Raw genomic sequence first — 27,838 nt, 5'->3', positions numbered from 1 at the left:
GGTCAATGGTTGAGAGGAAATTGAATGGAAACCAATGTGGTTTCAGACCACAGAGGGGCTGTCAGTATCAGATTTTCAGTATGCGCCAGGTAACTGAAAAATGCTATGAAAGGAATAGACAGTTATGTTTATGTTTCGTAGTTGTAGAGGAAGCATATTACAGGGTACCGAGAGAAAAGGTGCTCGCCATACTGGAGGACTATGGGATTAAGTGTAGATGATTTAAATCAATCAAAGGCATTTATGTTGACAATTGGGTTGCAATGAGAGTTGATGGTAGAACGAGTTCTTGGTTCAGGGTACTTAGAGGGGTTAGACAAGGCTGTAATCTTTCACCATTGATGTTCGTAGTGTACATAGGTCATCTGCTGAAAGGTATAAAGTGGCAGGGAGGCATTTAGTTAGATGGAAATATAGTAAGCAGTCTGGCCTATGCTGACGAATTGATCTTAATGGCAGATTGTTCCGAAAGCCTGCAGTCTAATACCTTGGAACTTGAAAATCGCTGCAATGAGTATGGTATGAAAATTAGCCTTTCGAAGACTACAAAATTTATGTCATTAGGCCAGAAATCCAAGAGAATCGGATGTCAGATTGGTGATACAAAGCTGGAAAAGGTAGACAGTTTCAAGTATTTAAAGTGTGTATTCTCCCACGATGGTAGTATAGTAAGTGAGATTGAGTCAAGGTGCAGTAAAGCTAATGCAGTGAGCTCGCAGTTGCGATTAACAGTATTCTTTAAGAAGGAAGTCAGTTCCCGGACGAAATTACCTTTACGTCGGTTCGTTTTCAGACAAACTTTGATTTGCGGGAGTGAAAGCTTGGAGGACTCAGGATATCTTATTCATAATTTAGAAGTGACTGGCAAGTAAATATAGAGAATTATCGCTTGTACAAATAGTTGGGAACAATGGCAGGATGGTACTCGGAATGAGGAGATAAAGGTTAAGTTAGGAATGAACTCGATGGATGAAGCTGTACGCATAAACCGGCTTCGGTGGTGGGGTCATGTGAGGCGAATGGCGGAGGAAAGTAATGGACTCTGTTATGGAGGGTAAGAGAAGTGGAGGGAGATGAAGACGATGATGGCTAGACTTAAAGATAAGAGGTATAGAACTAAATGAGGCCACAGCATTAGTTGCAAATAGAGGATTGTGACGACATTTAGTAAATTCAGAGGCTTGCAGACTGAACGCTGAAAGCCATAAGAGTCTATAATGATGATGTTATGATGTTATGTTATTATTATTATTATTATTATTATTATTATTATTATTATTATTATTATTATTATTATTATTATTATTATTATTATTATTTCCCACAATATTTTCCGTCAAGAATCGAATATCCAATGAGGAATTTCTATGAACAAGATGGCCTACTTTTTAAAGGCAACGTACGCGTCTTGTATATTGAAGAAACAGCTTTCGAATAATAATAATAATAATAATAATAATAATAATAATAATAATAATAATAATAATAATAATAATCAGGCTCGTAAATACACGAGTGCTACGTGTGAACGTAAAATTAATGTACAAAATGGCAGTTCTTCTTCCTTGGCCCTTTTCCCAGTTATTTGTGTTCTGCACTCTGGTGTAGATTAAGCTTAGTTTTACGGCCGGATGCCCTTCCTCACGCCAACCCTCTGTGAAGAGATGCATTCATAATTGCCTCTCTCTGTGGTTGTTAGTAGTGTGATGTACTGAGCGCAAATGAGCATGGTTTTTTATAATGCTACTAATGGTTCGGCCTCGGAAGACCATGCGGAAATGAACCTGTGTATTGAGACAAACACCCAATCCCGAAAGACGAATTAACAAAACATAGTTAAAATCTCCGACCCAGCCGGGAATCGAATCCGGAGCCCTCTGAAACGAAAGCCACTACGCTGGCCATTCAGCCAAGGAGCCGAACTGAAAAATCTCTATTGAAATATACAGAGTGGTCGAAAACAACGTGAACCGGGTATAAAATCGTTAGAGGGTTAATCATACTGATAACTAATTTGAAAACAATTATTCAATATCTCACTCCGTCGTCATTTTATCAACTCCTGAAGTTAACCAATGAGATCGCTTCGCAGGCGAATTTAAATGGGTTTCACGAGACGGTGTTACTGAATCTGCACGTTGCTTAAGACCGGCTTGAGAACTATGGCGAGAAATCAGCCGATTTTAACGTAGCGTGCTTGCTGTGGGTCGATGCTGTCAATGCGAAAGTCCGTGTTTAAATCCCTGCCCTGGAGAAGCATATTTCTTCGACTGGTTCTCTGAAGTCCGTCTTAAGCCATGTGCAGATTCAGCAACATTGTCGGCTCGCAAAGCACATTTGAATTTGCCCGCGAGGCGGCTGATAAAATGACAGCGGCGCGAGACACAGAATTATCCTTTTCAAATTACTTATCAATATGACCAACCCTCCAACTCTCACATACCCGGTTCATATTGTTTCCGACCGCAAATAATCCGATGTAAATTTGTGATAACCCTTATAACTATCTTCGCAGGGGAATGGGTCATGAAAAGCCAGACATTTGAAGCAAAATAAATATGAGTGGAATTATGTGACAGTCGAATGTATTTGTCTGCCAAACTTAATGGACTGAAATGGAAGCTTACCTCACGGTCGAATGGAGCCATAGGTTCACCGTCTTTCCAGATATTCTGTCCACCAGGGACCTTGTCCAAGCCTCCCAGCTTGTAGAAGCCTCCTTCAGGCGCCGGTTGCTTACCAATGATTTCACCATCGACTTTGAAGAGAATACATGTCTTGGACCACACCATTTCATAGATGTGAAAATCGCTTGCGAAATCTTTTGGTTTCCCCAACGTCCTGTTCAAAATAAATTAAATATTTTAAACCAGTTTAAGAAAATATTATGTTTTATAAGTATTTTTTTTTGCTAGGGGCTTTACGTCGCACCGACACAGATAGGTCTTATGGCGACGATGGGATAGGAAAGGCCTAGGAGTTGGAAGGAAGCGGCCGTGGCCTTAATTAAGGTACAGCCCCAGCATTTGCATGGTGTGAAAATGGGAAACCACGGAAAACCATTTTCAGGGCTGCCGATAGTGGGATTCGAACCTACTATCTCCCGGATGTTTTATAAGTATCTAATGCGTGTTTCATACCGTCATTGCGCCTGCAAAAATTGCTATGTGACGGTTATATATTGTAGAATACTGACCCGCAGCACATATCTCGTTAAGAACGAGAATTCCTTGAGGGCCGTCGCACAATCTTGAACCTAAGATGACAGATCCTTATCAGACACATTTCCAAGCAGAAACATGGTCCCATAGTATCTTCCGCAGGCGCATCGACGATATAATGACGACATTATACATAAAATAACCTTGCTTATAATTTCTATGATAAATGCAATTTCAAAAACATTGAAGGTCTGTAGCCAGGAATGCGATTTTCAAGTTAATGGTAAATAGAATAATAATGGCGTATGGCCTACAGAGAGGCTTGGTGCAGGTATTTTTTAGAAGACCTGTATGTCTGTGAGGATGGGGCCATACTTAAGGTGATTTCTAAGGATGAAAACGACACGCTCACACAGTCCCCGAGCCAAACGAATTCAATTAAGGTTAAAATCCCCGACCCGGCTGGGAATCTAACCAGGGACCCTGTGGACCAAAGCCCAAAACACTAACCATTTAGTCATGGGGCACGACGGTAAATAGACAGAGAGACTATGATTAGGGAAGACTCGGCTAAATCCGTTAAATTAAGTAACATCGCAACTATGACAATCAAAATAATCAAGGAGTCCGTCCCAAAACCGTTAAGTTATAGGCTATTAACAAATTTCCAAGACCTACAAAAATTAAGCACATTCGGCTATTTCTGGGCATTTGCCAGTTTCTCGCGGACTACTGCTCGAAATTTACGGAATTTGTGGCACCATTCCAGGACATGCTGCATAAGAATAACAAATGGCGATGGACAGCTGTAACGGAAATGTCATTTCAGCGGACCAAAGAGTTACTAGCCAGAAGTATTAGGCTCTGCTATCCTAACTTCGATTTACCTTTCGTTTTACAAACAGACGCATCTAATGTAAGCATAGGCACAGCCTTTTTTCAAGCAGAAACTGACACTAGCTGCTCCAGGAAGTACCTAGCATTTTTCACCAGGAAGCTCAGATGCCACGAGAGGAATTGCAGCACAACAGAATTGGAAATGTTCGCCATTGTTCAGGCTTTACAACTTTGGCACAAGGTTATATACGGATTTCCGGTAATTATAAGAACGGACCACAAAGCATTAACTTTCATGTTAAAACAGCCCTCTCAAGTGAAATAATTTCACGGTGGCCGCTGTTGGTACAGCAGTTCAACTTAACCATTGAACACTGCTCAGGGAAAGAAAATGTAATTGCTCGGTTCCAAATTCAACCTGAAGACATAACCAAGCTCAGGAGTATTTATTTGTTAATAACTTGCTGGTAAAATACGTGGACAGGCATACAGTACTCATATGATTACGGGCCACGCCGCTATTGATAAAGTTCTTTTTTTACAATTGGCTTTACGTCGCACCGACACAGATAGGTCTTACGGCGACGATGGGATAGAAAAGGCCTAGGAGTGGGAAGGAAGTGGCCGTGGCCTTAATTAAGGTACAGCCCCAGCATTTGCCTGGTGTGAAAATGGGAACCACGGAAAACCATCTTCAGGGCTGCCGACAGTGGGGTTCGAACCCACTATCTCCAGGATGCAAGCTCACAGTTGTGCGACCCTAACCGCACGGCCAACTCGCCCGGTGATAACGTTGTAGGGACACTTCAGAAAGTTTCACATGGAAGAACCTACGAGTCAGTTAGGGAAGCTCTTATTGCATGTGACATCTGACAGAGCGTCAAGTCAAATATCTCATTAAGCAAACTCCACTTCTATTACTACCTACGAAGCCCAGGGAGTTATATGCAATGGGCATCTACGGTAGAGTTCCACGATCGACCCGGGGGAACCACTACATTTTGATCACTATGGACGTGTTCTCAAAGTATACAACCTTATTTCCCATGCAGAAGTTGAACACTAAGCTAGTCCTATTCTGTATCACTAGAAATATTATACCAGCTATGGGTAAACCAGAGAATCTTTGTACAGACTATGGCTCGCAATTTACGTCGGCACAATTCAAGAACATATTACAGGAACTCGAAATGAAACATGTCTTAAGCTCAATAAGAAACCCAGCTAGTAATCCGACAGAGAGAAGGTGATAGCAAAATTTTGCAGAATTTTTATTCTAACCCAACACTTGCGATGGGTCATTGGCGGATCCAGAAAGAAGAAATCACCGCAGAGGAAGAAGTGCAAAGAGTGCAATTGAAGGAACGTAATGCAATTTTACTTGTTAGGTCATTAAATATTGCATTCTATCAATATTGCTACTGCTTCTTTTACAGCCCTCGTAGAACTACTTCACGTATATGTCATTCAAATTCTTCCGTGAGAGTATGTGACCGAATGCTTGAGATGTTCAGTAATCAAATTTCTTAATTGAAATTATTCCTCCTCGTTTTAGCAATAAAATACAAATATTGTTCGTGATTATTCACTTATTCCTTGTTTCATTTCGTTATACGTAATGTTCATTGTTAAATGTATCCCTCCTTTAGCCTCTATCCTTATTAATGCATTTATTATTGAATATCATTTATAATCTAACTAGTATTTCCTCGTCATATTTTTATCTACCTTTTCTTGTCTCCCTTTAGCCTGTTATCAGGTGTGATGTTTCCATCTCTTTGCAAATGTAGAGCATTAATCATGTTTCACGAATACCCATATTAAACACGAACAATTTTCGTCTTTTACTTGACAGTTTTTTTTTGTGCCTTAACATTATCCTTTGTATATTTTACAGATCTCTGTTAAAGATTCCTTGCATTTACACTCCAGAATCGGATGGTTTGTTCAATTGATTTCGTACACAAATTTCCATTTTGCTGCAAATATTTAAGTCTCTTTTCCAGTGATACTTTCAGAACTCTCCATTCCCTGCATTCCAGTGACCATAAATAATAATAATAATAATAATAATAATAATAATAATAATAATAATAATAATAATAATAATAATAATAATAATAATACAGAGCACAGTGAATGTGACATACTCACTTGGTCCAGTGGGTTGGCCGCCAAATATTGTAAGACGAGTTGTAACCAACGTGCAACGTAGAACCCATCCTGTCAATTCCTTCAGATTCTCCTTTGGAGTTTTGAATTTTTCGGTTTCCACGGGTCTCCACAAGATCGATTTCTCCTGAGGCAGGCCATGAACCGTAATAATTCTCCTTTGGCTTTAACCAGATGGCTGAAAAAATAATTGTATATATAAATGTAAAAGTCAAAGTAGTTTTTCTATGAACACACACACGTTTTGAATTCGGAAGCATAAGACTCTGTGGGTTTTCCTAAGTATCAGTTATTTAATCATTTTAAAATGTACACCCAATGCGTCATCAGGGCAAGGTTATCAGTAAGTTAACACGTGAACTTCATCACTACAGCAGGCCAAATTAGATGATAATAATAATAATTACTATTATTATTGTAGTAAGCATTTTGTGTGGCTATTGATAGCCTGGTGCACTATTTGTAAATAGGGATGTGCGTGATTGAATCCTGGAATCGAGAATGTTGATTCTTTCAACTCCGGACACTGGGATCGGTTCGCATGAAGCCCTGCGACTCCAAGCTGTCGCACATTGGGGAACTTTGCAAATAGTGAAGCGTTGGAATCTCATTTGAAATATACGATACATACGTATACCGTACTCATTTCATCTGTGAGATTTAAAGTACGCTGTAGTTTTAAATATCGTTAATGAAGACGATGAACGTTATACCATACTGTAGTTTAAACACAAAACGTCAAACCAGAAACTGTCGGCATGAATTATGATGGTGATGATGATGATGCTTGTTGTTTAAAGGGGCCCAACATCGGCCCTCGGCATGAACGACCATGAGGATTATGTTTACCTCTTTATTTACTGAGGTCAGGAAAACTGATAAGACGATATCGATCGTAAGTCATTATGAATCTAACATGAATAAAGTCATTAGAAATACGCACAGCGAACGAGGCCTTCACCAAACCCTCCATTGTCGACTCCCATACATGTTCGTGGCAGTGTGACTAATTACTGTGCTTACCAAACGTTTTCTTAGAATTTGCTTTACGTCGCACCGACACAGATAGGTCTTATGGCGACGATGGGACGGGAAAGAAGTAGAAGTGGGAAGGAATCGACCGTGGCCTCGATTAAGGTACAGCCCCAGCATTTGCCTGGTTATGAAAATGGGAAACCATGGAAAACCATCTACAGAGCTGCCGACAGTGGGGTTCGAAGCCACTATCTCCCGAATGCAAACTGACAGCTACGTGACCCAAACCGCGCAGCCCCTCACTCGGTCTCTTACCTAACTGCAAATCATCCTAATCAACATTATAAATAGACTAGTGGTTGACCACGCGGTTATTTTCCAGATAGTACGTCATATGGGTATCAAGTTTTTACACACATTGTTCCGTAATCTCGGTCGTTTAGTACAATTTCTTTTGCACCCCTTCTCACCTCCATGTTCCCTGGGGGATCTGGCGCTAGAATAACATCCAGGGTATCCCCTGCTTGTCGTAAGTGTCCGCTAAAAGGGTCTCAGGGCTCTTACACTTCGAGCGTGTGTTGGCAAACATGAGGTCCTTAGCGGGGTCCTGGCATTATTTCAACTTACTTGTGTCAGGCTCATCACTTTCATGTAACCTATCCGACCTCACTTGGTCGACTCTTTTTCTTGTTATTGTCTTTCCTTGGCCGTTACGTTTCTTTGGCCAGTTCCTTCACTTTTCGAAGTGTCAGATCTCTTCAGTTTTCCCTCTGATTAGTTAATAGGGGATGGTTGCTTAGTTGTAACTCTTCTTAAAACAATAATTATCACCACCACCACTGTCATCTCTCACCCCCATGCCATTGGAGCTGAAATTGGAATTAAAACAACATCTGAAGTGCATGTATTCATCTCAGCGACCCCGAAAACTATGGATTCTACATTAATATCTCACCCCCCCCCCCTTTCAACCCCACCCCTAGGGGTCCTATTCGGGATGAACTTGACTTAAACAGCATTTTGAGTGTCACAGTTCATAGAAGATATAAAAGCAGAAATAAGTTTTAAGGAACACATCATGATCTTCACATACTGTTGGGTAGGCAACCCGCTGATCGGATTTGTCTTGCGGTTTGCTTATCTTCCCATACTTTATTTTTCACCCCTTAGTGCCGAACTACCAATCAGATTTCGTTCAAACTACTTCATAATCCCTCTCGGATGTAATAAGAACAAACTGTAAAAATTTCAGCGAAATCGGTCCAGTAGTTTTTGAGTCTATTAGCTTCAAACATACCAACATCCAATTTTATATATACATAGATATCAACACAGAGTTCATGTACAGCTATACGAGAACGTAGAAGTATGTCTAATTACTATTTTAAAAGAACTCCTGCGGGACTAAATTCCGGCACCTCGGCGTCTCCGAAGACCGTCAAAGTAGTTAGTGGGACGTAAATCAAATAACATTATTATTATTATTATTATTATTAATTACTATTTGAGGAATGTAACAATAATTTTTAACCTTATAGTACGGGCGTGCAGTAATTATTAGACTTAAGTATGATTTTAAACTTCCAGTTTCTTTAGAAACTTCCTCAGAAGTCCGACAATAACGTGAATATTCCTTAATATATTTGGTGCACGCACGAAGGTTAATCAATGGCAGCGTATGATATTTTCCACAATAGTTTATTTTTTTCTGTTGGAAGGGTAACTCGTTTCTCTTCGAAGTACTCCCCATCAATTAAAGTGCCCTTTTGATTTCATAACTTTCATGCAGTGACTGACAAAGTATCATCTGAGTTGAGACTCAGATTTATAATGTTTGAAACATGGCCCACTTTGGCGAATTAATAACTGTTCTTCAAAACGTCAAACAAAACCAAACATATTTACTAAAAATTCATAGTGAAATTTGCCTCAACTGGTAGATTCTTCGCCTTCCTCGGGTTCATATAGGTGTAAGGAGTCATAACTTAACTCATTCAGAACATCCTCAGTTATTTCTTCGAAGTATCTGGATGGAAATACTTGTCTCGCTCGTGGACCACGTTCATCGGAAGCCAGTTTACTTTGGGGCTTGATTCACACTGGGAGAATGAAATGAACATGACCAACCTTACGTCATTACGACTTCGATATGTCACTTTCATTTTCTTAATGGAAACATTACACCGTTCTAGTACAAGACAGATTTTGTATTCAGCTTCATAGTATGTTAGTAGGCCTACATAACAATATCCAATTGTGACTTTGGCATGTGACATTCCATGTGAACAATGTCACAAGCAGTTAATATACTACCAAATTACACGTCACATTAACCCTGTTAGGTAGGAATTAAGAACATAGAATATAATAGGATTTAATTCGTAGGCTATTGAACAACAAAACAATTTAAAATTGATCTTAATTTTATCCAGATTATCTTAACGTCGTTTCACAAGGATGAGTGAAACAAAAAAAGAGAAATACATTTGACTTGAACTTATTTCCATATTGTTGGTGGCGTTTGATATTTTAATGTAGGACAAATCTGTTTGTTTCATTAATATAACGTTGCGCTGTGTCATGGGAAATATAACTGTAATTTTAGTGCAGAAAACAGAATTCTCTGGTTAATATAATAGAAAGTGCAAATTAAATGAAGAAGACTTGAGGTACTTACCAGGCCATATCCAGTCTCCACGCGGCATTTGAGCACGAATTTCAAGACGTCCATAGCGAAAACTGAAGGAATTGATTGTTCGGATTCTACTTGACTGAATTGGAAGAACAATGTCCTTGTTGGCCACTCTGAAAAAAAGAATGAGATCGACTTAATCGGTTTCGTCACTTCTTAGCACTTGGATAAATGTCCGTCTCGTTGCCTGAATGGTCAGCGTACTGGTCTTCGGTTCACAGGGCCCCCAGTTCGATTCCCGGCTGGGTCGGGGATTTTAACCTTAATTGGTTAACTTCAATGGCTCGGGGCTGGGTGTGTATGGCGTATTCAGCATTAGAAACCATCCTAGGTAGGGCCCTCATCTTCACAGACATGCAGGTCGCCTAATAGGCCGTCTACGAGAAAAAGACCCGCACCAGGATCCTCCGGAGGCCATACGCCATTATTATTATTATTATTATTATTATTATTATTATTATTATTATTACCTGCATAAATAGCACGAATTAGTTTATACATGGTCGGCTCCGTGGTGTAGGGTTAGCGTGCCTGCCTCTTACTCGAAGGCCCCGGGTTCGATTCCCGGCCAGTTCAGGGATTTTTACCGGGATCTGGGAGTTGGTTCGAGGTCCACTCAGCCTACATGATTACAATTGAGGAGCTATCTGACGGTGAGATAGCGGTCCCGGTCTAGAAAGCCAAGAATAACGGCCGAGAAGGTTCGTCGTGCTGACCACATCACAACTTGTAATCTGCAGGCCTTCGGGCTGAGCAGCGGTCGCTTGGTAGGCCAAGGCCATTCAGGACTGTACTGCCATGGGGTTACTTAGTAAGTTAGAATATATATGTCGGGGAAGAAAGCATTCTTTTGTGCAGCAGTAAAACGTTTTATCGTTTTATTACAAAAACTAACTTCAATATTAAGTTTAACGTAAAGTTAATTCAAGCTATCTTGCTGTCTTACGTGACTTGATGTAACTATAGTCATGTATCATAGCTTGATGTGTAACCCGAACCAAAGACACATTATTTTTCATTTTAAGACTCCTACATGCATTGGGTGGGATTCGAACCACGGCTGCCTTGGTACAACGCTAGTGACGAAGTTCATTCAAGAACAATGAATAATCTTTGGAATAGTCCATCAAACGAGTTGAAATTAAATGAAGTGGCTAAGAAAGGTAGCCAATGGAATGAAACGTGAATTTATTCGAACGAGTATAAACGAGAAACTTTCACTTGAATAGCGTACTTCGTTAGGTACTTGTCTTCTATACTCAAGGATAGAATTCCACTGGAATTTAAGAGTGTTTAAATGTAAAAATTCCGGAATCAGTAAATTTACTGCCACGTTAGGGAACATTTTTCTGGACTTCCAGGAACCTGAAGTAAATTAACTATAAGTTCTTTTGTTGCTCCAGTTTTCTTTACTCTAACAAACTGGTGATTAAAGGAAACAAGGCTTTTGCGGTTTTTAAGTCTCTCCGTTAGTGCTAAATCTTTGCCTGCTTATTTCGGGATTACTTTAGAAATTATTATGTTTAGAACAGCTATAATTATGATTTATAACGGAAATAATGAAAAGCACAAAATAATTACACAATTCTGTACGCTATATCTTGTGAGGCTTCTTGGCTGAATGGTTATCGTACTGGCCTTCAGTTCATAGGGCCCCGGATTCTATTCCGGGTTGGGGATTTTAACAGCGAATCGTTAATTTATTTGCTCGGGGACTGGGTATTACAGGTCGTCTTAATATACTTCTGTTCATTCACACACAAAACACCACACTACCAGCCACCTCAGAAACACGCAATAGGGAATACATCTCTCCACGATGGGTTGGCGTTATGAAGGGCATTCGGCCCTAAACCTGCGGGCTTACGTATATCAAGAGCTACCGGGCCAGTTGGCCGTTCGGTTAGCGGCGCGTAGCTGTGTGCCTGTATTCGGGAGGTAGTGGGTTCAAACCCCACTGTCGGCAGCCCTGAAGATAGTTTTCCGTTGTTTCCCATTTCCAAACCAGGCAAATTCTGGGGCTGTACCTTAACTAAGGCCACGGCTGCTTCATTCCCACTCCTGGGCCTTTCATATCCCATCGTCGTTATAAAACCTATCCGTGTCGGTGCGACGTAAAGCAAATTCAAAAAATTAAATAAATTATATCAAGAGTTGACTCCAGTAAATTGGTGAATGAGCCAGGAATAAGAATGTGTGTTATCTTATGGGGTCAACCACTTAATCCACTTATACACATGTCAACCACCCCTGCTTCCTTCCAAAATTAGCCTAAACGTATTGTTTGATGGATGTAGTAATCCTGGAGTCGTTAAGTAACTGGAATGAATGGAATAATTATCTCAGTTCCATGGAATTATTCATTAACACTTGCAGTGTGATGAAGTAACAGACTTCTTACATAACTGCAATCACATGAAATTGAAAGAAATAAGTAACAACAAACTAACAGTTACGACTTCATAATTTGATCTTCCTTGTACAACCGAGAAGAAAATTATAGATGAGAAAATGCTTTAATGACTTTCAGCCTTGAGAAATGTGCCAATATCACGGTCAGTAGAAGCCAACTGGAGTAAACAGATGTCGTACATAGATTATTTAAAGGTTGCGCTACGCAACACCAGACCTTGATCACCTTGTCACGTGTCTTTCATCTCTAAGATACATCGTCCCTGTCTTATTAGTGCAAAAGTGTTGTAAACATTTGATGCCAAGTATCACAGTAACTCCAATCAAAGTGAGTGTAATGTTTGTTCCAGTTTTTTTTAATTTCGTGTGGCTATTTCTAGCCGAGTGCAGCCCTTGTAAGGCAGACCCTCCGATGAGGGTGGGCGGCATCTGCCATTTGTAGGTAACTGCGTGTTATTGTGGAGGAGGATAGTGTTATGTGTGGTGTCTGAGTTGCAGGGATGTTGGAGACAGCACGAACACCCAGCCCCCGAGCCATTGGAATTAACCAATTAAGTTTAAAATCCCCGACCCGGCCGGGAATCGAACCCGGGACCCTCTGAACCGAAGGCCAGTGCGCTGACCATTCAGCCAACGAGTCTGACTTTGTTCCAGTGGAAAGAGTGAGATTAGATTGAGTGGCTCTATGGTCTACAGAACTACGGTATATAGGGGTCGTAGGTGGATGTAAAATAATTATATTTTGTAGGTGGGGAAGAGAGGTTTAACATCTAGGCCATCTGTCAGTCAGGGTGTTTAGGAAAAGTCATATTTTTTCTTTGTCTCTATTTTCTTGGCTGGCTGGATTTTGGTGCAAATCAGGTGATTATAGTCACAATTAAGTGATTTTTATTTGTCATATAAATGCATATTTCGGCTATTTTTTGTCATAAGGTCATATTTTAAGCTATTTTCGTAGAAACGTCGTATTTCGGTCATATTTGGGCGGTTTGGCGACAACTGTAGCTGTGCAAAGTCATCGTCAATTTTCCGAATGAGAATTAGTATTTACAAAACTCCTTTTCCATATCAAATCTGTTGTTAATGCAAATGGTAGACTCTGCCTCTTCTATCAAGATTGCGCAGGAACTGTTTTCCTACAATTTGTCAGCAAATCGGACATACATTAAGTCGAACTTTGAAATTATATCGAGTGCAATTTCTCGCTTAGAAGCTGCTAGCTTAGAAATACATGCAAGTATTGAAATTGTAAGAAGTGTTGAACTTTCAGCACAACAATCACATGGTATAGTTGGCGTCAGTGTAATATGGAAACTTTAAAATTTGCTTAATCAAAGTGACGGTTTTCGCTGTGTGTGCAAGGTAAATGATGTTCTTAGAGGAGAAGGTACCAGTACATCTCAAGATGAGTGCATACTCGACAGCAGTGATTTAATATTATTTGAATATGCACCAACAACGTATTGTGACGTAGAAAGGAGCTTCCCTTCTTAAAGAATGTGTTAAGTGATAATCGGAGATCTTTTGCGCCTGATGCTTTGAAGAAAAATCTTGTCATACACTTCAATACCACCCGTGGAGAAGAATGAAAAACTTATACGAATTTGCACTACAGTATATGTCGAGTCGCCCTACCATAATGTATCGAAAGACATCTACTTAATTCGTTTCGTGGTGCTCAATTTAAACTTTAACGCATTTGAACAATATTAATGTAATCTGGGCTTAAACGTTTCAAAATATTTTTTAAAATAGATTGATTTCTAGTTTTCTTCGTATTTCAAACCACCAATGAAGGGTATAAACATATTTTGACTTTTAAAATGTTGTGTGGTTTATAATCTTAGCGAAAGTACTTTATAGGTATGTATTCACGAATGTTTGATAACTGAATCAAGGACAATAGACTGTGAATAACTGCTAAACGTGTATATTCAGAAAATGAATATGAAAGTAAGAATAAAGAGTTTAGTTAACAAATATGTATCAGTGGAATTGACGTTTCAATTTATAACTTATTTTTAAATGGCCATATTTATATTAATCATTTTCGGGTCACATTTTGCAATTTTTACGTCATATTTAATCACTTTTGAGGTCATATTTGCTTGCTTATTTGAGCTATTTTTAGGTCTTAAACATCCGAGCCCTACTTATTAGTCTTTACACACACACATACACACACACATATGACTGGGGAGAGTTAACCACGATGTCCCAAACGTCTTATATGAAGTAGAAATAACTTCTTTCTTTCTTCCTTTCTTTCTTTCTTTCTTTCTTTCTTTCTTTCTTTCTTTCTTTCTTTCTTTCTTTCTTTCTTAATCCGTTTACACTCTAGGGTTGATTTTTCCCTCGGACTCAATAAGGGATCTCACCTCTACCGCCTCGAAGCAGTGTCCTTTAGCGTCAGACTTTGGGTCTTTTAGATACAACTAGGGAAGGACCAGTACCTCGCCTAGGCGGCCTCACCTGCTATGCAGAAGAGAGGCCTTGTGTGGGGATAGGAAAATTGGAATCGATAGACAAGTAAGAGGGAAGGAAGTAGCCGGCATTTGCCTGAAGGAGAAGTGAGAAACTACTGGAAATCCCTTCGAGGATGGCTCAAGTGGGAATCGAAACCCTCTCTACTCAGTTGACCTCCCGAGGTTGAGTGGACCCTGTTCCAGTCCTTATACCACTTTTCAAATTTCGTGGCAGAGCCGGGAATCGAACGCGGACCTCCGGGGGTGGCAGCTAATCTCATTAACCACTACACCACAGAGGCGGACAGAAATAACTACATAGCTATATATCTTTGTAATGTACTTAGATAGCTTGTCTTAGGTAAACGTTCCCACTAATATGAGGATTTTTCGCAATAGACAACGAGGAAGTGAGGTCTGTACATATTCTGGGAAAGTTAAGGGTATCCCAATATAAAGAAAGAATGAGTTACTATTAACTCTTACGGACCTTTTCGGACCGTTTATAACAGGGGCGGGATGTCCTCTTTGTTTTCTTCCATTTTTTTCTTCATCGACGACAGTTCTTTGTATTACAGTCCTTCATTTCCTCGATTTAATGAGACTGCACTCCACGCATTTCCTTTGTATGGCCAGTCTTTACGCACAATTTCCTTAATTTTCTCCATGTCCTCCCAAGTTGTACATCTCGACGCCTCCAATGATTAACAAAGAAGCCAGTGTGGCTGCCGCCATCAAACATTCTGCAAAGCCAATTTTATTACTATAGCATATTCCATTTTGGTCTCCGCTTTGGTCAACTGGACCTGGCTGTGCCATCGCCCTATCGTATTCCTATACTGTTGTACTCAAACTGATTTCCTTGCACTTCGTTGCTCTCACGTTTATTCACAAGCTCAGCTCAGCAAAGCCTGGTTTTTCTTATGTATAAAGAGTGCACAATAAAGTATATTGATCATGATTATGTATTGATGATGTGGAACAGGTGCTATATTAGGTCTAACTGTAAATCACGCATTGTTGGACGGAAAATAAAAATCTTTTCTCAGTGCAATTTGTATGGTTGTGGGTACCTTTTAATACAACGGATACTTGGAGAGGAGGGCGACAGGGATTCGTATCAGTTGTCGAACAAGTTGTTAATACGAGGAATTCTGCGTTATGCGGTGCATATGCACAAGTCGCCGTTGCGCCTAAGAAAACCCGCTATCTGATAATATTTCAGCTTAGAACTCTGACCAAAAAGGTTCTGTCATCTAAGGTTCAGTATTGCATGAATTTTCGTTCTACTGCGGGTCGGTATTTCTCCCCTGAACATTGTCACATAGCGGTGCTCCGGACGCAACGACGAAATATTTCGATGTCCTTATGCTCTTACTACCCATTTTGTTCTTTATATACCTTAGGACTGGTCACGACTCCCAACCTCATATTTAAATGCAGTCCGTCAGAAGAATTTTCGTTGTGTTCATTTGCCTATGTTAACGTTTCTTTTTGTTGTTATTGGCTTTACGTCGCACCCACACAGATATCTCTTAAGGCGACGATGGGGCAGGAAAAGGCTGGGAGTGGGAAGGAAGTGGCCGTGGCCTTAGTTAAGGTACAGCCCCAGCATTTGCCTGGTGTGAAAATGGGAAACCACGGAAAACCACCTTCAGGGCTGCCGACAGTGGGATTCGAACCCACTATCTCCCGAATACTGGATACTGGCCGCACGTAAGCGACTGCAGCTATCGAGCTCGGTCTATGTTAACTATGTGAACTTTAAATATATTACACTGTAGGAGTCACAAATTCGCCTTGACAAACAACATCCCTACAATTTGGTATGGTGAGGCCCATTTTCCTTTACACGTTAGCATAGGAAAATGAAACCGGGCAAGTTGGTCGTGCGGTTAGGGCCGTGCAGCTGTGAGCTTGCATCCGGGAGACAGTGGGTTCGAACCCCACTGTCGGCAGCCCTGAAGATGCTTTTGCGTGTTTTCCCATTTTCACACCAGGCAAATGATGGGGATGTACCTTAATTAAGACCACGGCCGCTTCCTACCTACTCCGAGCCCTTTCCTATCCCATAGTCGTCATAAGACCTATCTGTGTCGGTGCGACGTGTGGCAAATTGTAAAAAAGAAGGAAAATGAACACAACGAAAATAATTCTGATGGACGGTATATGAATATGTGGCTGGGAGGCGTGACCATTCTTAAGGAAAATAATGGGTAGGAAGATAAATTGTGACATACGAGGTTTTAAAAGAAAACCATCGATTGCTGTCACAATGCACCATCATCTGAAAAGTTACCTGAGACTCTCAGGTGTTAACACAGTCATCTCACATGATCATGTGGCCCCTGACCTGTGTACTACGAATTGTTCTGTAGGAGATCTCTGCTGTACTGGAGACCTACTGATCTCTCCTACACCCCAGGAAGAATCACACGTATTTCAATACTTACGAGCTACAAGGTTTGTAGTTGCAGTCCGATTCCGTAATGTTTCCGGTGTAGAGGAAGTCCTTCCCGTGCTCATCGGCAGTTAGAGTTGGACGAAGGTACAGGATACCATCACGTATGTAACTGGAACGAAATATAGAGTAAAACAATTACAAAATTAAAGATTTCTTAGAATAGTATAAAGATATAATTGTTCTGACCATGACCTTGTGAACAAAGTGAATGTGATGTTCTAGGTTGATGATGTGATGTGTGTAACTCTTCAGCACGAAGTTAGCTAGCAGGCATCTTTCCTCTTCCCCTCGTAACCTGATCAAGTGTTGCAAAACCAACTTAGCCTATCAGTACTATCTGCTTCGTCCGTGAGATTTGGTTAGAAGCTGTAATCCTCAGTGCTGTATAGCTAGAGTTAGAACATAAATTATTCTTACCAGTCGCTCAACATATTTTGAAGCTCTAAAGTATTTTGGGTAGATAATGATTTTAATAATTTCATGTGGCTATTTCTAGCCTGGTACAGCCCTTGTAAGGAAGAACCCCCCCGACGAGGGTGGGTGGCATCTCTCGCGTTTAAAATAGGATGCGGGTAATTGTAGTGGAGGATAGTGTTGTATGTGGTGTGTGAGTTGCAGGGATGTTGGGGACAGTGCAAACAGCCAGTCACCCGGCCAATGGAAGTAACCATTTAAGGATAAAATCTCCGACCCGGCCGGGAATCGAACCCGGGGCCCTCCGAAGTGAAGAGTACTACGCTGATTATTCAACCAAGCAACCGGACACTTTGGGTAGAAGATGACACAGAACAACGGAACGTCACTTGTTAGAGAGTAACACTACGCTATTAACAATAATAATAATAATAATAATAATAATAATAATAATAATAATAATAATAATAATAATAATAATAATACCGGGATCGATAGCTGTAGTCGCTTAAGTGCGGCCAGTATTCAGTAATCGGGAGATAGTGGGTTCGAGCCCCACTGTCGGCAGCCCTGAAGATGGTTTTCCGTGCTTTTCCATTTCCACACCAGGCAAATACCAGAGCTGTACCTTAATTAAGGCCACGGTCGCTTCCTTCCAATTCCTGGGCTTTTCCTATTCCATTTTGAATGGGTCAGGAGATGCGTAAGCATATGTTTCCTGGTTAGTTCTGAATGGATCATCTGAAGTAAGCACTGAACATGGGAATTCGTCTCCCGTCCTTGGCATTGAATGAAATGGACGATGCACACGATTTTATTGCCGACAAATGTAAAGACAAGATAATTGACTTTTTGTGATTGCATTTCCGATATGCACAATTCACCAGATGCCAAGTTCCCACCAGCAGTATGAACTCTTGATAGTTTTGGTGAACTTCGAGAAACCACAATGCAGCTGAATCCTTCCATTGCAGACTAAACTCTTCCCTCTACCATTGCCATTCAAATATTTTCTTATTCACTAACATTCTTCTGGATGTCCAAAAGCACGCGTAGATCAGAATTTGAAACTGCTATACGGGGATAATCAGCATAAAAACTAGAAAGCGCAATAACCAATATTCGCTTTTCAAAGTGGTCACAAGTAGTCTATATGACGGAAAATAAATAACCCGGCATGCTTTTGCAAAGGAGATTTCATAGACTTCCCTTGTCACTGTCCAGACTTGAGGCTCCCTGCGATATTGTACTTTATATTTACAAGTTTCAAGTTGTGCTGTGTACATTATTGTAATGTTTAATGAAGTAGAATTTAAAACTAAGAATTCGTAGATGTGATTAAAAATTATTGGTTATCTGTAGAGAATAATGGCTAGTTATTATTACATAATTCCCGTACCGAGCAGAGTAGCCACTCGTGTTAGCGCACTACGGCTACGGAGCCAAGCCCTGCATTCGGGAGACGTGTGGGTTCCAACCTCACCGCCGGTTGTCCTGAGAATTGTTTTCCGTGGTTTCCTATTTTCACTTCCAGGCCACAGCCGATTCCGTCCACCTCCTCACCCAGTTTCACTTACCGTCATTCATTTCATCTTCATGACTTCCTCAACTGAGGTTGTCGTCAGGAAGGGCATCCGGCTGTAAAACATGCCACATAAATTCATTTCACCTCATACTCGACCCCGTATCAAGAAACGGGGCTAAGGACTAACATACAGTTCTTAAATAATTCCCTTCTTGAACATGTATTACAACATTTTATTTTTTCTTCGAAAGCTTGTTTTCGTTGAAGCCTGCTTTACAAAATCATTCCAGCTTATTTTCTTGCTGTCATATAATTGTGCCTATTTTAAAATGCGCGAGTTGTAAGGATTCGTTTGTATTTTCTCGAAGCTCACCAAAGCTATAAAGACCCCATGTTGACGCTGGGAACTTGGCATTCGTGCTGAAAATTTAATCACAACGATCAATGACCTGGTCTTCTTTATGTTTCTCAACCATAAATAATTGTCTGTAAAGCAGCCCTCCGTTTCACTGATTTTTAAGATGCTTGTTGTTTAAAAGGCGCCTAACATCTAATGTCATCGGCCCTGAATTTTAAGACCAGGAGACAATAACCCATGTGCTTCCTATATTCAATGTTGCCTCAGATGATAAATTCAAAAATAACCAGTACATATATGCATGTGCTTTCGCTTATTCATTCAGAAACATGATTTAATATTACAATTTAGTGTAAGCATTTTGTGCAATGAGATTTCGCCGTCATTCCTAGATCTAAGAAAAAGCTAGGTAACCAATTGGTAGGGAATCTGCCACCTGTGCGACAGCCCTAAATGCACTGATTGATTGATTGATTGATTGATTGATTGATTGATTGATTGATTGATTGATTGATTGATTGATTGATTGATTGATTGATTGATTGATTGATTGATTGATTGATTGATTGATTGATTGATTGATTGATTGATTGATTGATTGACTGATTGATAATATTGGTTATTTGTGGAGCTAACACTATAAGAACTGAGATCCTACGGTGGTGTTAACTCAATCTGTGATGCTGGCCGAGATTGGCATTTCCCATTGTATAAACAGCATGAAACACGCTAAGAAAATTGTACACATCTTATGCTGCATGACTATCGTTTCTTTTGCATTAGTATAGTATTCAGTCCCCCTTCCCCGCCCCTTATTCCCTTCACAACTGGAGTCAAAATCGTGTATATCACCTTTGTGTAAATGTGGTTATATCCTTTCCGTTCAGGATATTATATTTCATTATTTTTATCTCCTTATTAATAAGATTTTAAAATCTGGTACTGAAGAATTTAAATATTGTATATTAATCGTGATCTCAATGTATATTTGTATGTCAATTACTTACAAATGTCGATAAGCATAGTTTTATGTATTTATATAGGCCAATAGGCTGAAATCCTTCATATTTAATGTTCAAAGTTGACATGCATCATCTACTGAAAGGTATGAAGTGGCACGGAGGGATTTTCTTTTGCTAGTGGCTTTGCGTCGCACCGACACAGATAGGTCTTATGGCGACCATGGGATAGGAAAGGCCTAGGAGACGGAAGGAAGCGACCGTGGCCTTAATTAAGGTACAGCCCCAGCATTTTCCTGGTGTGAAAATGGGAAACCACGGAAAACCATCTTCAGGGCTGCCGACATTGGGATTCGAACCCACTATCTCCCGGATGCAAGCTCACAGCCGCGTGCCCCTAACCGTACGGTCAACTCGCCCGGTATGGAGGGATTAAATTAGGTGGAATTGTAGTAAGTAGTTCGGCCTATGCGACGACTGTTCTTAAATGTGAGATTGTGCTGAAAGCCTGCAATCTAATAAAAACTTGGAAATTAGCCTTTCAAACACTAAAGTGATACCAACAGATAAGAAACCTCAGAAAATTGAATTTCAGGTAGGGAATACAAAACTTGGATAGGTAGATCACTGCAAGTATTTATGACGTGTATTCACTCAGGATGGTAGTATAGTAAGTGACAATGAATCAAAGTGCAGCAAAGCTAATACAGTGAGTTAGCTGTTGGGATCAACATTATTCTACAAGAAAGAAGTCAGCTCCCGAACAAAACTATCATAACACCGGTCTATTTTCAGACCAATTTTGCTGTACGGGAGTAAAGCTGGGTGGACTCCGGATATGTTAGAAGTAACAGACATGAAAGTAGTGCTGCGCGGCTTGGGTCACGTCGTTGTCAGCTTGCATTCAGGAGATACTGGGTTGAAACCCCGTTGGCAGCCGTGAATATGGTCTTCCGTGGTTTCCCATTTTCATACGAGGCAAATGCTGCTGGGGCTGTACCTTAATTCAGATCACGGCCACTTCCTTACCACTTCTAGCCCTTTCATATCCCATCGTCACCATAAGACCTGTCTATGTCGGTGCGACGTAAAGCAACATTGTAAAAAAAAATTAAAGTAGCGAGAATAATCGCTGGCAAAAATCAGGTGGGAACAATGGCAGGTGGATACTCGGAATGAGGAGATTGATGAAGCTGTACGCATAAACCGGTTTCGGTAGTGGGGTCATGTGAGGTGAATGGAGAAGGATAGGTTACCTAGGAGAGTAAAATACTTGGTCATTGAAGGTAAGAGAAGCAGAGTGAGACCAAGATGAAGATGGTTAGATTCAATTTTTGATAATTTCAATATAAGAGGTGCCTATAAGACTGAACGCTGAAAGGCGTAACAGCCTATAATGAGGATGTATGTATGTATGTATGTATGTATGTATGTATGTATGTATGTAAATATGAAAGCATGGAATGGGTGTTGGATAGCAGTTCCCCCAGCCTCGTGAGGGCAGCTAACAAGCTGCCTGATATGAAAGGTAGTAGAATCGATCATGAAATCCAAGTAGTACGGCTGAGAATGTCGTTACGCTGACCACGCAGCACACCCAAATCTGCAGGCCATCTGGCTAGGCAGCAGTCGTCTTGTTTGTTTGTTTGTTTGCTAGATGGTTGTTCAGAGTAATTGTTTGCTTTTTTTTTGTTATTTTGCTGTACGTCGCACCGACACAAATAGGTCTTTTGGGAACGATGGGACAAGAAAGGCCTAGGAATGGGAAGGAGGCGGCCGTGGCCTTAATTAAGGTATAGCCCCAGCATTCACCTGGTGTGAAAATAGGAAACCACGGAAAACCATCTTCAGGGCTGCCGACAGTGTGATTCGAACCCACTATCTCCCGGATGCGAGCTCACAGCTGCGTGCTCCTAACCGCACGGCCAACTCGCCCGGTGTTCAGAGTAATCAGGTACTCCTTAACGTGTTGCGAGACTGAGTAATCCAGGTATTATTTCATTTCATGATTCTCTTATGTTTTTATCCAGTCACTTGGTTTCTATTTACCACATTTCGGAGAATATAGTACTCTTAACCTCAGCTTAAACTCGAACTTGACAGATATACATTCTTTACAGCAGCCAACTTTATTCCAATTTATTATTTACTGGTTTTTAATTCTAAAAATAAGAGTTTTAAGACATCAAGTAAAACGAATGCAATTTTTGATGGTGGAATTATTGTACAAGTCAAGCGTAGCCAGCCAAAGTAGATTTGACAGGGTTGTACGGGAGATGCTAGCGCCCCCTAGCTGAGAGTCTGAAGACATGCACTGGGAAGGCGTGAGTTCATTTCACCGCGAAGAAGTTTGGAACAAGTCTTGAATCTCTGGAGATTCTCGTGCCTTCAAAAATCACTCAGCCTGCAACAGAGATGAGTACCAATTCAATCCCTGAGGACAAAAGTCATTGGGAAATAGCAAAATAATGTCCTATTTAGTGTATGGTGGAAGCCTTTACATATCAGTCCTCTATTCAGTTATCGATTTTTCGTCCACTAACAATTTTTTCGGTTTCTAGAGACTCCGAGATGCCGGAATTATGTCCTGCAAGAGTTCTATTACGTGCAGGCAAATCTACCGACACGAGGCTGGCGTATTTGAACATCTTCAAATTCCACTGGATTGAGCCAGGTTCGAACCTGCCAAGTTGGAGTCAAAAAGCCGCCTGTGATACTCGGCCCAGCTATTTCAGCCCTCCAGAGACCTAAATGGCTTTGTCTTGCTGTTAAACTCTTGGTTACCGAGCTCGATAGCTGCAGTCGCTTAAGTGCGGCCAGTATCCAGTATTCGGGAGATAGTAGGTTCGAACCCCACTATCGGCAGCCCTGAAAATGGTTTTCCGTGGTTTCCCATTTTCACACCCATTCCTAGCCTTTTCCTGTCCCATCGTCGCCTTAAGACCTATCTGTGTCGGTGCGACGTAAAGCAACTAGAAAAAAAATAACTCTTGGTTTCCATCCCCTTTCATTTTCACGTAGACCCTATAACTTCTCGTCCACTTCATTGGCACATAGGCTACAGATAATCATTGTCTATCTGTTCCCAGGATGGGAGGTTTGAACTCGAGTGGGGTCGGTGCTATTTGAAGGTGTTTAAATGCAGCAAATCCGTATCCTTAGCTTTCAGCACATCAGAGAACTACTGTGGAAGAAACTATACAGCAACGAAGGTACGTTTAATAATAATAATAATAACAGTAATAATAATAATAATAGAAATACAAATCTTTCTTTCTTTCTTTCTTTCTTTCTTTCTTTCTTTCTTTCTTAAATCTGTTTACCCTCCAGGGTTGGTTTTTCCATCGGACTCAGCGAGAAATCCCACCTCTACCGCCTCAAGGACAGTGTCCTGGAGCTTGAAACATTTGGTCGGGGATACAACTGGGAAGGAGGACCAGTACCTCGCCCAGGTGGGCTCACCACCTATGCTGAACAGGAGCCTTATGGGGCGGGGGTGATGGGAAGATTGGAAGGGATAGACAAGAAAGAGGGAAGGAAGCGGCCGTGGCCGTAAGTTAGGTACCATCCCGTCATTTGCCTGGAGGAGAAGTGGGAAACCACGGAAAACCACTTCGGGGATGGCTGAGGAGGGAATCGAACCCCTCTCTACCCAGTTGACCTCCCGAGACTGAGTGGACCCAGTTCCAACCCTCGTATCACTTTTCAAATTTCTTAGCAGAGCCGGAAATCGAACCCGGGCCTCCGGGGGTGGCAGCTAATTACACTAACGACTACATTACACAGGCGGACAGAATTAAAAAAATAATAAAAAGGTTATTTCCTTTACGTCCCACTAACTACTTTTTGCGTCTTTTGGAGACGCTGAGGTGCCGGAATTTAGTCCCGCAAGAGTTATTTTACGTGGCAATAAATCTGTCGACTCGAGGCCGACGTATTGGAGCCCCTTCAAATACCGCCGGACTGAGCCAGGATCGAACCTGCCAAGGTGAGTCAGAAGGCCAGCACCCAAAACCGTCTGAGCCACTCAGCTCCGCAATAATAATAATAAAATTGTCATTTCTTTGCTTTTAGTTAAGGACACGTAGCTGCTGCATTTAAACACATTCAAATGCTACCAAACTTATCCGATATCGAAAATAATTACAGTATATAATTCTTGAGCCTCCGTGGCTCAGGCGGGAGCGCGCCGGCCTGTCACCGCCGGGTTTCGTGGTTCAAATCCCAGTCATTCCGTGTGAGATTTGTGCTGGACAAAGCGGAGGCGGGAGAGGTTTATCTCCGGGTACTCCGGTTTTCCGCGTCATCATTCATTCAAGCAACACTCTCCAATATAATTTCATTTCATGTGTCAGTCACAATCATTTCCCCAGAGGAGTGCGACAGGCTTCGGCAGCCGGCACAATTCCTATCCTCGCCGCTGGAAGGGGGCTTCATCCATTCCATCCCTGATCCGATCGAATGACTGGAAACAGGCTGTGGATTTTCATTTTTTAATTTAATTCTTCTTCTCCTTCTTCTTCCACTGGTTTTCCTACGCCCTGGAGGGGCCACGGGTTTGAGCTGTGTCGTACATGTGGACTTCGCGCTGTTTTTACAGCCATATACTGTTCCTGACACCAGCCTGTAGGAGGGATGCATTTAGTAGAGCGTGCGTCTGTGATAGTTGGTAGTGTAGTGTGCTGTGTATTTAACCGCATAGGTATGCACTGAGATGAACTTAACCACCCAGTTCCCTGGCCAGAGGGCTAAAATACGCGACCCGGCCAGGAATGGAAGCCGGAACCCTCTGTACGGAAGGTCGCAACGCATACTGTTCAACCATGAGGCCGTACAACCATACTAAGCAACCCATACCAAATATTCCTGCAGTTGAACAGCTATCAAAAGAACGAAATCTTGCGAAATAAAAAGTCTGCCCTTTTGAATCACTTGCCAATGAAAAACAGAGGTATGCAACTACTAAAAGAGTTTATTTAGAATATAGGAGTGTCTGTTTACTATACTGAATTTCTCCTTCACATTTACCCTTCAAACCCACATTTATTATACGAGCAACCGGGTATTTACTCGACGTTCAGTTGACATATCCATTATGGGGAGATATGGTTTATGAACGGATAGTTCATTCAAAAGCTCTGTAACTGAAGTTTGTATAAAAATGGTTGCTATTTACCTTGAACATGGGTGATGGAATATTGATTAAATGGCTCAGTGTATTAAGCTTCTTTTGTACTCTACGCTGATTATTTAAATTCCACATTCTGCACCTTACTCACAAAGGCACATTATTCTAATGAAGGTCACAATATTTACAGTTTATGAAAATTTGCCGTTACCATCCTGCATAATGAGCACAACGGTGGCCTTCACCTAATTTAGATGTGTAGAAGGGTGCTCCCTCTTCATGCCTCGGGCAGCTCGTTACAGTTCAGTTAACGAGACTCATTTCCTTGTTCACACATACACAGAGACATGACTTCGTTTATACACAGTTCCGACGACAATATTAGCTCTTAGATAAATACAAACTAGACATTTCCGAAGTGACTCAAGATCGAACGACGGATCACGGAGCCTCGTTTGAATGTCCCGTATTCAGACAACCGTTGTTTCCGCTGTATGTCGGCGAAGGGTTAATTCTGAAACTAAAAAGAAATAAAGCTTATCTGAATGTACATCGTTCCGTGTGGCTCAATTGCTTGAAAGCCGGACGCCCAAGTTCACGGCTATATGCTGGATCCTTTATTTTCTGTCTTATTTTAATACTGAAAACAATAATTGTTGGCAGACAAAGCAGGCGTCCACATACTACGAAAGTCGTAAAATTAAGCAATTTCCTCAACTGTGCAGAAACAGCCTAAACTCGCTTTATTTCTTTATTCGTTTTCTTTTTGATTCAAATCCTAGCCAAAATAACTTATTTACATAATTCTTTCTGTTATGTGTTCCTTGGTTCAATACCCTCAGGCGTTTTTGAAATTTTGAAAAATGTCCACACCAAATGCAGTTATAAGGGCTTAAGTGAAACTCTGCGTTGACTCACATTAGCGCTCCTAGTGGTAGAAGAATTCAAACCGCTAATCTAATCGACCCGATAACGATGACTAAAAAAAGGATTGCAATTTTTAGGAATAAATAAAGAATATATTCTCATACTTTATTATATTTTATTCACCTAAAATTCGTAGCTCATAATATCTCTACATTGTTTTCAACATTGGGTTGCTTGCCTGAAGGGATAGAACTGTGGATTTTATATCTTGTGAAGGGCCCAACTTGCAACAGCAACCAGCATAATTATATTACATCCTATTACATTATGAGCTTTAAGCCCTTTTATCATTGATGATCTTCAGAGACGTCCAAATGCCAGAATTTCACCCTGAAGAGATGTCAATAATTATCCTAACATCTATCTTCCTTTTAAGCACTCTTAAGTGCCAACGAACTTTCTTGTTTCTTAAAAGTTTGATTCAGTAGAAGAATGCTAATTATTATTATTATTATTATTATTATTATTATTATTATTCTGTTTACCCTCCAGGGTTGGCCTTTCCCTCGGACTCAGCGAGGGATCCCACCTGTACCGCCTCAAGGGCAGTGTCCCGGAGTGTGAGACTCTGGGTCAGGGATACATCTGAGGAGGAGAACCAGTACCTCTCCCAACTGGCCTCACCTGCTATGCTGAACAAGGGCCTTGTGGGGGATGGGAAGATTGGAAGGGATAGACAAAGAAGAGGGAAGGAAGCGACCGTGGCCTTAAGTTAGGTACCATCCCGACATTTGCCTGGAGGAGAAGTGGGAAACCGCGGAAAACCACTTCGAGGATGGCTGAGGAGGGAATCGAACCCCCCTCTACTCAGTTGACCTCACGAGGCTGAGTGGACCCCGTTGCAGCCCTCGTACCACATTTCAAATTTCGTGGCAAAGCCGGGAATCGAACCTGGGCCTCTGGGGGTGTCAGCTAATCACACTAACCACTACACCAGAGAGGCGGACATTATTATTATTATTATTATTATTATTATTATTATTATTATTATTATTATCGTAATGCCAAAAGTGAAGGAGAAAAACTGAGCAACACTTCCAGTCCTATTAATTAGGTAGAAAAGTGGGTTCAGATCCCAATCTCAGCCATCCTAGAAGTGATTCTCGGAGGTTTCACCATTTTAACTACAGGTAAATAAATGATGGGATGGTACCTGTAACGTATCGCCCAAGCCGCTTCCTTCCCAATCCTAGACCTGTTAATCGCATCCTTGCCAGTACCGACACCTCACTGAAGAAGGTTATCAGACAAAAAATTTCGCATAATAAGTACACGGGTCTGATGATCAAGGTGACTGAAGCCTCTTATAAGAAGTAGTGATAACAATAACTTCTCAGTTCTGTTGTAGA

At 41.1% G+C, this 27,838-nt stretch overlaps 1 protein-coding gene across 1 annotated transcript in view; it reads right to left on the bottom strand.

Annotated features, from left to right (window-relative positions):
* The window catches only part of LOC136863284 (beta-1,3-glucan-binding protein), a 155,963-nt gene that overhangs the window by 17,855 nt on the left and 110,270 nt on the right, over nt 1-27,838 (bottom strand). The window contains exons 3-6 of the mRNA XM_067139671.2: nt 17,168-17,287; nt 9,823-9,950; nt 6,153-6,348; nt 2,628-2,841 (exon numbers count right to left, since the gene is read on the bottom strand). Of these exons, the coding sequence (XP_066995772.1) occupies nt 2,628-2,841; nt 6,153-6,348; nt 9,823-9,950; nt 17,168-17,287 (658 nt within the window). The remainder of the gene's footprint in view (nt 1-2,627; nt 2,842-6,152; nt 6,349-9,822; nt 9,951-17,167; nt 17,288-27,838) is intronic.

Source organism: Anabrus simplex, chromosome 2 (genome assembly GCF_040414725.1).
Source record: "Anabrus simplex isolate iqAnaSimp1 chromosome 2, ASM4041472v1, whole genome shotgun sequence".
Lineage (NCBI taxonomy): Eukaryota > Metazoa > Arthropoda > Insecta > Orthoptera > Tettigoniidae > Anabrus > Anabrus simplex.
The sequence above is the reverse complement of the archived record's forward strand: the minus strand, read 5'-3'. Positions and strand labels throughout refer to the sequence as shown.